The sequence below is a fragment of the Falco punctatus genome, assembly GCF_963210335.1.
Source record: "Falco punctatus genome assembly, chromosome: 10".
Classification (NCBI taxonomy): Eukaryota; Metazoa; Chordata; class Aves; order Falconiformes; family Falconidae; genus Falco; species Falco punctatus.
In genome coordinates, this window is record NC_137590.1 from 35,339,296 (window position 1) to 35,355,248 (window position 15,953).

Genomic DNA, 15,953 nt, shown 5'->3' on the forward strand with positions numbered 1-15,953 from the left:
AAAATTACTAATTTAATTAACTTAATATGTATTTCTATGATGATTCCTTCAGCAGCTAAAATCCAGTCCTAGTTTCTCCTCTTGCAGTCCCAAGCAAAAAATAGTGGATATGTTTTACTAATGTGTCATTGGATAAACTCCAAAAACTGGCAAGCACAAAATTCTCTGCTTCATATTTGCTGTGAAGTGCAGCCTTTCTGATACAGTTCACCACTTGGTTGGCAAAGCTTGCTGGAAGATCAGACTTCACTGGCATCAATCCAGTTTGGTTTCGATAGCAGTAAAATGGAACTGTGTTAGAAAACACTGCCAGTGACACTTGGGGTTTTTTTTCAGTCATAGCAAATTGTGAAGGTACTATATTACTTTAAATCTATTATTGTCCAAAATACATAAAGCAGCTTCAAGCCCATAGTGTTTGTTTGCGATTTGGTAATTCTAAGAAACAGTTTCATTCCTGCTCAGCTCAATTACCATATCTCAAGAGATCTGTCAGGCTTAGTAGTTTGAAAACTAATTTGGAGATGAACTGGGGCATCGTTTCTTTCCCCAACAGGTGGACCCAGTTCCTTTCTATGAAGCTTGTGTTCATGATGCCTGCTCTTGTGACAGTGGTGGAGATTGTGAGTGCTTCTGCTCTGCAGTTGCTGCATATGCTCAAGAATGTACGAAGGCTCAGGCCTGTGTTTTCTGGAGAACTCCTGATATATGCCGTGAGTAACAGTTAAACACAACTGTATCTTTCTGGCTGCTGTCAGAAAGCCTATCAAATAAATCATAAATACTATCACTGCAAGGTCATGCTGGCTATGCAATGAAATTTGTGTTTGCAGCATATCAGGGAACAAACAGAACTAGTAAATGTTTATATTCCAATTATCTTTTATTCAGCCTGCCTTTTTCTTCTTGTTGTTATTTTTCTTCTGGTTCTGCTGTTTGTTTCTTTCTTTCGTTTTCTATCTTTTTTCTTCTTTTCCTCTCTCTCTCTCGGCTAGGTTTCAAGTAATCCTGCCATTTTGCTTGATAAATGTTGAACTGCAACTCCCACTATCTTTCTCCTCTCTCTTTTTTCCAAATTATTAGAAAATTGATTTTAGCAAAAATATATAGAAGTGTTCTTGTGTAGATGAACCTAATCAGTATTGAGTACCTTAAGCGGTGCCCATTAGTGGTGCTAATGCTCATACCAGTATGTCATAAGATAATGTAAAATATTATTTAGATTAGTATTTCCCCAAAAAGTGCTAAAATCAGATTTCATTCTGATTCCGAATTAAGTCTTGTTGTAGTTTTGAAGTGTAAGAAGTCAGTGAACCAGAAGTCATAAGTTTAAATCAGCTCCGATGTCTAAGTTTATAAAAGCTCCTTCCTCTGTCCATAGTCATCTAAGCTTAATTCTGTTTTAAGTTGTATCCATAATGTCTCATATGCTTCCTCTTGGCCTGCTGGAGGAGACTCTCAGTGCATGTGATACAGCAAGGTAAACTACTGTAAACATACTGCAAGAGTTTTCAGGAGTTTGCTAGTAGTTAGGGAAGAAAAATACTCTCAGAAATTTACACTTAATTTTCAATTAAAATCAACACTAGTTCTTTACTTCTTTTGTGATTTGAATCAAACATTTTCACCCTGCATCTTCAATGTTTAGTATGAAAATCTTGGCCCCCAGAGTTTTGACCTATACTTTTGTTTAAATACAGTAGCAGAAAGTCCAGGTCCTATACCTCAAGAGAAATTTTTCTGGCTTAGCATGAAGGTTCATTTGGCTTGTACCTTTAAAGACCTGCATTCACTTTAAAAAGCTGCGTTCTGGCAACTGTATTTTTAATCAGCTTCTCTTTTTTTCCTCATCAGCGATATTTTGTGACTACTACAACCCTCGTAATGAGTGTGACTGGCACTATGAGCCTTGTGGCAGTAATGTCACAACCTGCAGGATGATTAATAATGTCAGCACCAACTTTTCAGTACCATACCTGGAAGGTAATAAGCCCTTGCCATTTTTGTATTTTATTTCATGTAATTGTGCCCAGGTATCATTTAATTAATATGGAATAGTCGGTCAGCTTGACAAGATGTTCTTAAATCTGTTATGTTGAGTTTGCTTCCAGTCTTACATAAAGATTTCCTATAATATAATTTGTTATTTCTGAACATCAGTGGCTAATAGTTACATTACTGACACCCATAAAACTAGGTCTCTAGGAATTTCACATCATGGGGACTACAATGATCCAAGAATATGAATGACACTACAAATATCTTCTGTTTTACAACCTGATAAAGTTGGAGAAAACAGCCATGTTTTTCCACTTTTTTGGCCACACAGTCTTTCTGGTCTAGACTGGAAGCAGTTCTCTCTTCTAGTTTAGGGATTGGAAAGAAATGTCCAGAGTTTGACTTTTCTATTTTAATCCTTGAACTGCTGGTAAGAAAACAAACAAAAAAAACCCCACCAAACTATCCCAAAATCCTAACCATAGTATTTAAAAAAAATAGTTAACTGTATGTTTTGAAATAGATTGAGATTATTACAAAGAGTGGGGAAGTGTCAGAAGGCACATTTTTATATATCCAGTTATTTTTCTAAATTATTTTTGTTTTTTATCTTCAGTGGAAATATAAAGAACAGTTACTATTGTTAGGACACCTTTAGTGTACTCTGGCAGTGTGAAGTACCAATGAGAATTGTTTGATTTAAGGATTTTGGAAAGACTAATTGTTCAAGGATTACTTTGATTTAAACTTTATGTTTGATCCTTTTACCTTCAGAAGGTGTCCTATCATCAAGTTAACTCTTTATACTTTTTCTTCATCCTATATATTGTTCTACTTGTCATCAACAGGTTGCTACCCCAGATGCCCTGAGGACAAGCCTGTTTATAATGAAGAGACAAAGGAATGTGTGACTGAAGATAAATGTTGGTGTTACATCAACGGAACTCCTGTTCTCCCTGGGCAGGAAATACCCACAGAAGACAACTGTACAATATGGTATATAAAAAATGCAAAAACATTTGCAGTAATTCAGGAAATAATTTATACATTCTTATTTACGTTACTGGGCCTCAAGCAAATAGAAATGCAAGTCCAACTGAAGAGCTGGTATATTTTAGCATTTATCTATACAAATCAGAGGAACAATGCCATTTATACTAGTTGAGACTTAAACTCAAAAAATGCTGCACTTACAATACATATAGATTCTAAACTTCCATTCATAGTTTTCCAAAATCATAGTTATCCAGATTTCAGGTTGATAGTGTCATTATAATAATTGTATTAACAAATCCATTAAATATACTCTTTGAAGTGTCATACATGATACAATGGCATGAAACCTGGATGCATCTCTAACAACCTTTTTATTCTCATGGCACTTTGGGAAGAGAGGGGCTACTCTGCCTTGCATTCTCTGCATTCTCACTTAAAACTTGGATTTAAAAACCACTGTAATTTGAAATTATCTGTACTAGCTGTGAAAGAGATAGCTGAGTCCTAACTGCTCATTCCTAGAGCCTTCTGATATCTTTGACTCCACATAGTGACAAAACCCTGATTGAGCTGTGAGTTCACTGATCTGAAAACCGGTTGTTATTATTGCACTGTTGTAACTTGCCACACAAAGCACTTTGTGATAGTTTTAAGATGCTGTACTTAAAGAATGAAAGTGGTGACTTAGTTTGAATTAAATAATGATAGGCAATATTGGAAAATATTAACACCCAGAAAAATATCCAGTAGTGTGAATGGAGATAAAGTACAAAAATCTACATTTCTCTGCTCTTGGGTCTGCTAACAGGTGCCATAAAACATCTGCAACATTTTAATTTTTTCAAATTTTACTTCTAGTGTCTGTGGACCCTCAGGATCCGTACAGTGTAAACCAGTCCCAGGTAAATAACATTTGGATTTTTCTACAAATAAAAAAATGCATAGATCTGCTATGTCTGTCTCTACAAAAGATTTAGTACTGATTTGGAATAAGTGAAAGTCATGGTCAAAGAAAATTTGGTAGCACTTTTGTTGAACCTTGCTGTTAGTACTTCTTGTTTAACTCTTCTCTCATGTCCCTTCTTCTTTCTTTCTATGTCCCATATCCAAAGCAATAGATTTCACTATAAGTGTTTGCACTCCCAGAACATGTAGCATTATAGAAAAGTGTCAGATAGTAGTTTGCAATTGTTACTTCTTACAGAACATCTTAAAACTTGGTTTGGAATTCTGTTCTTCTGGATGTTTTATGTAGGGATTTATTAAATATGTTGTAATGTTCCTCTAAGTCTAAAGATAAATTAGTACAGTGTATAGATCTAAGCTCCAGGTATAGCTCTGAAAGGAGCATGCATGATTCATATAAATTCTTATTTGTCTATAAATATTTTGCCTTTGTCTCTTATGTGGTAGTAGAAAAATTGCTCTTTCTTGCAGGGTGTCCTTGTGTCATCAATGGAACAAGTTATGAAGTGGGTGAAACTGTTGCACAAATACAGGATGGCAACATATGTACTACATACATTTGTGCAGAAAATGGTTCTGTAGTTGTTGGAAGTATTTATCCTTGTCCAACATCTACTTCACCTACAACCATTTCAACCTCCTTTCCTACCAGTACTCTTACCACCACAGGTAAATCTTCAACAGAGGTGTGCATCTAAATATTATTTTCTTGAAGGAAAGTGCTTTAAAAATAGAATGTACAAGTATATGGGTTTATAGCTGAGACAGATTAAACAATACTTATGAACAGTTTTATCACACTAAGAAAAATTTTTAACACTTTGAGTTGATTCACTTCTCATGGAAGAAACTGTAAGTGTACAGAGTGCCTTCCTAATTCTGAAAAACATCTCAGTATCTCAATATCCTGCTAGAATAGTAGAAATTGTCTCAGTACTTTCAGCAAAAATATTTAATATGGATATTTAAAACTACTATTATTTTTTATAAAGCTTACAGATGATAATCTTTTTTTTTCTATTTCAGTTACCACTACAAGCCCTCCAGCAAGCACAAGTAAGTGTTAAATAGAAAACTAATTTAAAAAATGTCAAAGGAACTTTTAAAGGAAGAGTAAATTAAAGACCGTCACTACAGAAAAATATATTTAAACCAGAAATAAATAGTTTAAAAAAAAAAATCAGAAATGTGATAAGTATATAGAGAAGAAAGACCTTTAAAGGCTTCAGCATGGTGATTTTATTTTGAGATGAAGCTTCCTGTTGAGAAACTTGGTAATGCAGAACCAATTTTGGAACTCTCTTCTTTTGGAAAAAAGACAAGCTTCAATGCATTCTGTAATCCTTAATGGAATAGAATACTAAATCAATCTTCTCAGAGTGTTCTCTGTAAGCCTAGATGCTGAATCTCTGTCTTTTCTTGCAGCTCCATGCTTTGTATTAATCTGCAATTGGACTGAGTGGTTTGACGTTAGTAAACCTGAAGAAGATGGCGGTGACTATGAAACCTATGATGCAATAAGAAATGAACATGGAAACAAAATATGTGAAGCTCCTGAAGACATTGCATGCAGGGCTAAAGATAATCCTGATATGAGTTTAGAGGAACTTGGCCAGAAAGTAGAGTGCAATGTCACATATGGACTAATCTGTAGAAATGAGGAGCAAGATGCAACTATATGGCAACTTTGCTATAATTATGAAATCAGAGTAAACTGTTGTGAGTGGCATGAAATTTCTTGTGAGGTTACACCGACTCCAACACCAACTGGAACTTCAATCACCACCAGCACAACAGTACCCACCATCACTACAGCCAGACAGCCAACAGCAATTACCACCACGCCCATACCCACCCCAACCATCACAAGCGAATTCACACCATCAGTCAGCACCCCAGTAACTTCAACCTCTGCAGGTATTTAGCAGACCAATACTCTCTGTTCTTGCTTTGACATAAGAGAAATTAAAGGGCTGTCAGCTACTAAATGTGCGTCACCTCCATAGCAGATAATTGATCTGGCAAGAAGTCTTACATACAATGTTTGAAGCTCCTGTTGGAGAAAGATTCCCAGAAGGACCCATTGTGTGAGATTAGATCAGGCATTGATTTAGAGTAGCATCATTTTAGGCATTGTCTAGGTGGGGCTGTGCAGAATTCCTTCAATTTCTCTTCCTGCTTTCCCTCTGTCAGCACTAAATTTTGCCTGTGGTTATGGATCTGGGAAAGAAGGATTCCTCTGGCAGGCTTTCAAGAACAGTTTCACCCTGCAGGCTGTTAACTTGCTGTTAACTGTGGTCTTTGCAGCTGAGATCCACTAGTACTCTTTGAACCTTTTCTTCAGGCTGACATTGCACCACAGGGACATTATATGACCATCAGGCCGGAACATACTCCTGTGCATACTTCCCTCCCAAACCACAGCATCCTCTACTTGGTTCTTACTCCATGAGATAGTTAGGTGTCCTAAGTAATAACGCAGAGATATAAAGCCTCCCAGAGCGTTATTCCTCCTCAAGTCTTACCTATTGGTAGGTATTTTCAATTTAGTGAGAATAACAACAGCAACACCCCTGGTTTCTTTGCTAGTAAAGGACTGACGTGACCCTGTCTGTGCATTGATTGGGAACTGGTCTGCTTTCTGCGATCAGAAACGAAGGCCTAGTGACACAGGCCTTTACTGTGCTGAGAGTGGGCTGACTGCTATAGGTTTGTGGCAGCTGCCTAACATGTGACTTCCATTCAGTGCATATGGTGACACACACGTGCATAATTGCAGCTTTGTCTGTTTTCTCTCTCCCTGCTGTTTCTAACAGCCCCACCTTCATCCACAAGGAGCACAATGTCCCCTCCACCTCTTTCGACAACCACTCCCACGCCAACGTCATCGGAGCCTCCCAGCAGCACTGCCACCACCACGATGCCCCCCAGCAGCACCAGCGGCAGCACCCCGGGGACAACGTTGACTGTTCCTACCACATCAACACCCATCCCAACGACTGCAGGCACATCTGTACCCACACCGACATACACTGCTACCCTGTCACCTCCAGGTACATGCCTGGTCTGTGCTCTTGTGTGTTGCCTTGTTGTGGGAGAAGTGAAGATCTATGAGCATCTTAACTTGTGCCTTCTGTATGGGGTCAGGGGTGGGCGTAGTTGTGCATTCACTGAAATGGCATGTGGCCAGAGGTAGCCCTTGGGCTGGCTGATTCAGAAAGGGGATTGCGCTTGGGTCCAGTGTAGAAGTTCCTGTGTTCTCTGACTCAACAGTGCTCCAAGGAGATGTTTTCTCCTGGTGCCTCTGCCCAGCTTGGACAGATACTGAGCTGACGGCAGATCTTGCTTTTGCTGCTGTTGGACCTCGTCCTTCAGCTGGAGAGAACGTACTCAGTGGGCCCCACGGTGTGCGATGGGAATGGGGCTCGGTTCTGTGGCACTGCCAGTTCAGGCGTTGTTGGGGCGCAGCTGTGCAGACTTTCTTGCCTTTCTTCCCTTGCGTTTCTTCTGTGGCCATTGCTGCCACTCACCCGCAGTGCTGCCTGTAGGAAGCTTTGATGGTTTTCCCTGATGGATTTTGGGGAAAGGTTTCAGACCACGGGTTGCCCCTTGCTACGGACCTAGGCTGAGGGCAGCCATGTTCTCCCAGCATCCCCATGAGTGGTGTTCTCCACCTTGCTTTCCTCACACTGTTGGGAAGCAAGCCGACATTTTGGCACCAGTGTGTGTCCTGTGCCTGCTTCCTTTAGATCATGACCGTTCCTGGTGTTTGGTTTCTTCCCTGAGATAGTCAGGTGGTGCGAGTGGCATGAGAAATTGTGAGAGTGGTATAAGTCCCTGCTTAGTCCCGCTCCACCTCACGTGTTGCCCTTACGTGAGTGGTTTTTGCACGGGAGAAGCCCAATACAGCAATGTGCCTTCGCTGCAAAGGGGAGGTGGTGCACACGGCTTGGCAGTGCCTGTGTCCTGATTTGTCCCCAGTGTGCTTTGCAAGGCCAAGGAGAGGAGGCCTGCCCACACACATGAGCTTTGCTGTGGCCAGGGTTGGCTGACTGGTGCAGCAGTGCCCGAGGGGCACCCTTGTGTGCGACAGATGCCCAGAGCATCACCTGTGAGTGTGCTGGTGTCCCAGCTTGTTGTCTCTGTTCCGGCTGTCTCTAATTCTTCCTCTTGCTGTTGTCCTCCAGACTGTACCTGCATCTGGACGGGATGGATTGATGTGAGTTACCCAGATAGTTCTGACAGAAACAGTGGTGACTACGAAACCTTTGAGAACATTCTGAAGCACAACTCCTCCTTTGTCTGTGCAAAAGCTGAGAATATTTCATGCAGAGCAGCGCGGTTCCCTGACATTCCCATTACAGATTTAGGGCAGAATGTGGAATGCAGCGTTGACACAGGGCTGGTCTGTAACAATAGTGATCAGACCATAGGAGGTATAATACCGATGCCCGTCTGCCTCAATTATGAGATCAATATCTGCTGCATCCCCAACATACCAGAGTGTGTTACAAGTACCACTGTGAGTACCACTGTGAGCACCACGACAGCCCCACCTTCATCCACAAGGAGCACAATGTCCCCTCCACCTCTTTCGACAACCGCTTCCACGCCAACGTCATCGGAGCCTCCCAGCAGCACTGCCACCACCACGATGCCCCCCAGCAGCACCAGCGGCAGCACCCCGGGGACAACGTTGACTGTTCCTACCACATCAACACCCATCCCAACGACTGCAGGCACATCTGTACCCACACCGACATACACTGCTACCCTGTCACCTCCAGGTACATGCCTGGTCTGTGCTCTTGTGTGTTGCCTTGTTGTGGGAGAAGTGAAGATCTATGAGCATCTTAACTTGTGCCTTCTGTATGGGGTCAGGGGTGGGCGTAGTTGTGCATTCACTGAAATGGCATGTGGCCAGAGGTAGCCCTTGGGCTGGCTGATTCAGAAAGGGGATTGCGCTTGGGTCCAGTGTAGAAGTTCCTGTGTTCTCTGACTCAACAGTGCTCCAAGGAGATGTTTTCTCCTGGTGCCTCTGCCCAGCTTGGACAGATACTGAGCTGACGGCAGATCTTGCTTTTGCTGCTGTTGGACCTCGTCCTTCAGCTGGAGAGAACGTACTCAGTGGGCCCCACGGTGTGCGATGGGAATGGGGCTCGGTTCTGTGGCACTGCCAGTTCAGGCGTTGTTGGGGCGCAGCTGTGCAGACTTTCTTGCCTTTCTTCCCTTGCGTTTCTTCTGTGGCCATTGCTGCCACTCACCCGCAGTGCTGCCTGTAGGAAGCTTTGATGGTTTTCCCTGATGGATTTTGGGGAAAGGTTTCAGACCACGGGTTGCCCCTTGCTACGGACCTAGGCTGAGGGCAGCCATGTTCTCCCAGCATCCCCATGAGTGGTGTTCTCCACCTTGCTTTCCTCACACTGTTGGGAAGCAAGCCGACATTTTGGCACCAGTGTGTGTCCTGTGCCTGCTTCCTTTAGATCATGACCGTTCCTGGTGTTTGGTTTCTTCCCTGAGACAGTCAGGTGGTGCGAGTGGCATGAGAAATTGTGAGAGTGGTATAAGTCCCTGCTTAGTCCTGCTCCACCTCACGTGTTGCCCTTACGTGAGTGGTTTTTGCACGGGAGAAGCCCAATACAGCAATGTGCCTTCGCTGCAAAGGGGAGGTGGCGCACACGGCTTGGCAGTGCCTGTGTCCTGATTTGTCCCCGGTGTGCTTTGCAAGGCCAAGGAGAGGAGGCCTGCCCACACACATGAGCTTTGCTGTGGCCAGGGTTGGCTGACTGGTGCAGCAGTGCCCGAGGGGCACCCTTGTGTGCGACAGATGCCCAGAGCATCACCTGTGAGTGTGCTGGTGTCCCAGCTTGTTGTCTCTGTTCCGGCTGTCTCTAATTCTTCCTCTTGCTGTTGTCCTCCAGACTGTACCTGCATCTGGACGGGATGGATTGATGTGAGTTACCCAGATAGTTCTGACAGAAACAGTGGTGACTACGAAACCTTTGAGAACATTCTGAAGCACAACTCCTCCTTTGTCTGTGCAAAAGCTGAGAATATTTCATGCAGAGCAGCGCGGTTCCCTGACATTCCCATTACAGATTTAGGGCAGAATGTGGAATGCAGCGTTGACACAGGGCTGGTCTGTAACAATAGTGATCAGACCATAGGAGGTATAATACCGATGCCCGTCTGCCTCAATTATGAGATCAATATCTGCTGCATCCCCAACATACCAGAGTGTGTTACAAGTACCACTGTGAGTACCACTGTGAGCACCACGACAGCCCCACCTTCATCCACAAGGAGCACAATGTCCCCTCCACCTCTTTCGACAACCGCTTCCACGCCAACGTCATCGGAGCCTCCCAGCAGCACTGCCACCACCACGATGCCCCCCAGCAGCACCAGCGGCAGCACCCCGGGGACAACGTTGACTGTTCCTACCACATTAACAACTACCCCAATGACTGCAAGCACGTTCACACCACCAATAATTATCACCAGAACTCCACTGGCTCCAACTTCAGAAGCAATAAGTAATTCTCTGGATATTTTATCATTTCTTGCATTGCTGTGGGAGAAATCAGGGCTTATTGGCAATTTAATGTGTGTCTTAGTTTCTGTACTGAGGGAGTGTGTGAAATATATTCCCCCCAGAAATTATAGAGTAGTTTTGGTTAGAAGGAATCTTTTTAAAGATCTTTCAGTCCAACCCTCCTGCTGTGGGCAGAGACATTTTTCACTACCTCAGGTGCCTCAGAGCCCCATTCAGCCTTACATTGGATGATTCTAACGGTTCAGCATCCACAACTTCTCTGGGAAATATGTTCCAATGTCATAAAAAATTTCTTCCATACATTCAACCTAAACCTACCCTCTCTGTTGAAAACTGTTGCCCCTTTTTTTTTATTGGTTTTATTTTTTACTAGTCTTGGTAAAATGTCTCTCTGTGACTTTCTTACAGCGCCACCCTTTATATATTGAAAAGCTACTATAATTTGTCCCTGGAGCCTTTTCTTCTCTCTGCTGAAAACCCCAAACTCTCTTAGCTTGTTTTCACAGGGGAGGTGGTCTAGCCCTCTGATAATTTTTGTGGCCTTATCTGGACCTGCTCAAACAGATTCATGTCTTTTTTTTCCTGGGGACCCCAGAGCTAGTTATAGTACACTAGATGGGTCTCCCATGAGTGGAGCAGAGTGGGTCCTGCACTCAGCTCTCTGTTTATGAGGGAGAGTCCAAAACATGTTTCTCATTCTTGTTTCCATTCTGTTGATTATGAGGAACACAGGATTTTTCTCCTCCTGGTGCCTTTGCCCAGCTTAGACAGGTAACTGAGCTGACGGCAGATCTTGCTTTTGCTGCAGTTGGACCTCGTCCTTCAGCTGGAGAGAACGTACTCAGTGGGCCCCACGGTGTGCGATGGGAGTGGGGCTCGGTTCTGTGGCACTGCCAGTTCAGGCGTTGTTGGGGCGCAGCTGTGCAGACTTTCTTGCCTTTCTTCCCTTGCGTTTCTTCTGTGGCCATTGCTGCCACTCACCCGCAGTGCTGCCTGTAGGAAGCTTTGATGGTTTTCCCTGATGGATTTTGGGGAAAGGTTTCAGACCACGGGTTGCCCCTTGCTACGGACCTAGGCTGAGGGCAGCCATGTTCTCCCAGCATCCCCATGAGTGGTGTTCTCCACCTTGCTTTCCTCACACTGTTGGGAAGCAAGCTGATATTTTGGCAGCAATGTGAGACCCTATAATGTTCCAATGAATCTGCCTCTGTAGCATTTACACCATCTGTACCTCTGTTTCCTTCTGAGCATGAAGGAGTTTACCTGTTCTCACACAAAAGTGAATTAATTTTAGTGGAAGGACTTAGGGTGTGGATTGTGTGGGTAGAAGCAGTGTATCTTACTCTTCTACTCCAGCATTATGACTATATTCCTACTATGTATGCAGTGCTTCTCTATATGCCATGTGTCTCTTACATCATGCTGTAAAAGCAGAGATGGCTCTGAGTCTGGCCTCTGAGTATCTTGAACAATTTATAATGCTAATCAAAAACTATTTTAAAGAAGCCTGCATTAGGGCCCATAATGAAAACTGGCTTGGTCATGTGAGAAAGAAAAAGCAGAAAAGGGAATTCGGAGTTCCTAGCATGCCAAAATAAATTGTGGGTAAGTAGTCTTAAAGGGCTGGGAGTTAGGATTAGAAGACAGATTGCTAGAGGAACTGCTCAGTTTTAGTAGAATCAAAAAATTCTGAAGCATAATAAATACTAGTATGAACATGCCATGTGAAGTAGTACAGGGAAGAGTCTACCCAAGAAATATATTATGAGAGAAATCCATAATTAACCAAAGGGTTTACTGATAAATTCAGTGAATTCGCCTGGATGTAGGATTGCTAGACTCTTCTCTGCAATAAAAAATTTTGACAGTCCAGACAGCTGTTACAGCAGACATTGGTCATTGATAAAGTGTTTATATCAGTACCTCCAATGAATATGTATGAGATTTATTAGTAATCCCTCTCATATGCAAAAGCCAGTAAAAAAAATTTGTTGAATTTCATTTGCTTATTCGAAAACAAAATTAAGTTAATAACAAATGCAATAGGTGTACATGAAAAAAATTAATGTGTTTTCTCCTTGTCTTAAAGAGCATACAACATCTGAATCAGGAACACTAACAAATACGACTACTGCAGTTACTCCGTCAGTTACTGCACCACCAACAGCTATGACAGAAATAGCAAGTACAGTGTCTACCATAAGCACCACTATTGAACAGTCAACAACATTAGTATCAACAACCCCAGTGACAGTCACCACCTCTGGAGTCACGGAGACAGGGTCGACCACCAGAATCACCCCTTCAGGCCCCACACCCTCAGGACCGCCTCTTGAGAGCACCACAATTTTAACGGAAAGGCCTACCCAGGAGACCACGACCACCGGCACGGGGAGCCCTCCAACAGCTCCTCCGACTGCCACTGCCAGTACCACAACCACAGCACCACCGTCCCCAGGGCCTACAGCCAGCACTACTGTGTTGCCACCATCACTTTCAACGACCCCAGTGACAGTCACCACCTCTGGAGTCACGGAGACAGGGTCGACCACCAGAATCACCCCTTCAGGCCCCACACCCTCAGGACCGCCTCTTGAGAGCACCACAATTTTAACGGAAAGGCCTACCCAGGAGACCACGACCACCGGCACGGGGAGCCCTCCAACAGCACCTCCGACTGCCACTGCCAGCACCACAACCAGAGCACCACCGTCCCCAGGGCCTACAGCCAGCACTACTGTGTTGCCACCATCAGTTTCAACAACCCCAGTGACAGTCACCACCTCTGGAGTCACGGAGACAGGGTCGACCACCAGAATCACCCCTTCAGGCCCCACACCCTCAGGACCGCCTCTTGAGAGCACCACAATTTTAACGGAAAGGCCTACCCAGGAGACCACGACCACCGGCACTGGGAGCCCTCCAACAGCACCTCCGACTGCCACTGCCAGCACCACAACCAGAGCACCACCGTCCCCAGGGCCTACAGCCAGCACTACTGTGTTGCCACCATCAGTTTCAACAACTCCAGTGACAGTCACCTCCTCTGGAGTCACGGAGACAGGGTCGACCACCAGAATCACCCCTTCAGGCCCCACACCCTCAGGACCGCCTCTTGAGAGCACCACAATTTTAACGGAAAGGCCTACCCAGGAGACCACGACCACCGGCACGGGGAGCCCTCCAACAGCACCTCCGACTGCCACTGCCAGCACCACAACCAGAGCACCACCGTCCCCAGGGCCTACAGCCAGCACTACTGTGTTGCCACCATCAGTTTCGACAACTCCAGTGACAGTCACCACCTCTGGAGTCACGGAGACAGGGTCGACCACCAGAATCACCCCTTCAGGCCCCACACCCTCAGGACCGCCTCTTGAGAGCACCACAATTTTAACGGAAAGGCCTACCCAGGAGACCACGACCACCGGCACGGGGAGCCCTCCAACAGCACCTCCGACTGCCACTGCCAGCACCACAACCAGAGCACCACCGTCCCCAGGGCCTACAGCCAGCACTACTGTGTTGCCACCATCAGTTTCAACAACCCCAGTGACAGTCACCACCTCTGGAGTCACGGAGACAGGGTCGACCACCAGAATCACCCCTTCAGGCCCCACACCCTCAGGACCGCCTCTTGAGAGCACCACAATTTTAACGGAAAGGCCTACCCAGGAGACCACGACCACCGGCACTGGGAGCCCTCCAACAGCACCTCCGACTGCCACTGCCAGCATCACAACATCGGGACCATTCTCCCAAGAGCCTATAACCGGTACTACTGTGTTACCACCTTCTGTTTCCACAACCCCAGTGACAGTTACCACCTCTGGAGTCACGGAGACAGGGTCGACCACCAGAATCACCCCTTCAGGCCCCACACCCTCAGGACCGCCTCTTGAGAGCACCACAATTTTAACGGAAAGGCCTACCCAGGAGACCACGACCACCGGCACGGGGAGCCCTCCAACAGCACCTCCGACTGCCACTGCCAGCACCACAACCACAGCACCACCGTCCCCAGGGCCTACAGCCAGCACTACTGTGTTGCCACCATCACTTTCAACGACCCCAGTGACAGTCACCACCTCTGGAGTCACGGAGACAGGGTCGACCACCAGAATCACCCCTTCAGGCCCCACACCCTCAGGACCGCCTCTTGAGAGCACCACAATTTTAACGGAAAGGCCTACCCAGGAGACCACGACCACCGGCACGGGGAGCCCTCCAACAGCACCTCCGACTGCCACTGCCAGCACCACAACCAGAGCACCACCGTCCCCAGGGCCTACAGCCAGCACTACTGTGTTGCCACCATCAGTTTCAACAACTCCAGTGACAGTCACCTCCTCTGGAGTCACGGAGACAGGGTCGACCACCAGAATCACCCCTTCAGGCCCCACACCCTCAGGACCGCCTCTTGAGAGCACCACAATTTTAACGGAAAGGCCTACCCAGGAGACCACGACCACCGGCACGGGGAGCCCTCCAACAGCACCTCCGACTGCCACTGCCAGCACCACAACCAGAGCACCACCGTCCCCAGGGCCTACAGCCAGCACTACTGTGTTGCCACCATCAGTTTCGACAACTCCAGTGACAGTCACCACCTCTGGAGTCACGGAGACAGGGTCGACCACCAGAATCACCCCTTCAGGCCCCACACCCTCAGGACCGCCTCTTGAGAGCACCACAATTTTAACGGAAAGGCCTACCCAGGAGACCACGACCACCGGCACGGGGAGCCCTCCAACAGCACCTCCGACTGCCACTGCCAGCACCACAACCAGAGCACCACCGTCCCCAGGGCCTACAGCCAGCACTACTGTGTTGCCACCATCAGTTTCAACAACCCCAGTGACAGTCACCACCTCTGGAGTCACGGAGACAGGGTCGACCACCAGAATCACCCCTTCAGGCCCCACACCCTCAGGACCGCCTCTTGAGAGCACCACAATTTTAACGGAAAGGCCTACCCAGGAGACCACGACCACCGGCACTGGGAGCCCTCCAACAGCTCCTCCGACTGCCACTGCCAGCACCACAACCACAGCACCACCATCCCCAGGGCCTACAGCCAGCACTACTGTGTTGCCACCATCAGTTTCAACAACCCCTGTGTCAGTTACCACCTCTGGTACAACTCCAACAGAATCTTTTACCACTACTTCAGGGACCACCTCTAGTAGTTTTACCATTATCACTGGAACTACCACCACCACTGGCACTGAAATTGTTTCCCCTGGCTCAACTAGTACTTCCTGGCCAACTGAAACATCAAGCGTAGTCACTATTGCAGGAAGTTCTACGTACAGCACAGTTACTCCAACCAGTGCTTCAAGTTCCGCTACAAGTCTACCATCAGCCACTCCTGGAAGAAATTGTTCTATTTTCCCTAATGAATCTTATGCAGTGAGTAGATTTTTTTGAGGTTTTA

General features: G+C 45.9%; 1 protein-coding gene across 1 annotated transcript in view; it reads left to right on the forward strand.

The window, feature by feature from the left end:
* MUC2 (mucin 2, oligomeric mucus/gel-forming) overlaps window positions 1-15,953 on the forward strand; it is a gene marked incomplete at its 5' end in the record, with an annotated part of 48,253 nt that overhangs the window by 19,947 nt on the left and 12,353 nt on the right. Inside the window, 10 exon segments of the mRNA XM_080405915.1 lie at window positions 557-713; window positions 1,855-1,983; window positions 2,847-2,994; window positions 3,853-3,896; window positions 4,432-4,629; window positions 4,987-5,016; window positions 5,386-5,877; window positions 8,148-8,396; window positions 9,882-10,130; window positions 12,606-15,928. Of these exon segments, the coding sequence (XP_080262041.1) occupies window positions 557-713; window positions 1,855-1,983; window positions 2,847-2,994; window positions 3,853-3,896; window positions 4,432-4,629; window positions 4,987-5,016; window positions 5,386-5,877; window positions 8,148-8,396; window positions 9,882-10,130; window positions 12,606-15,928 (5,019 nt within the window).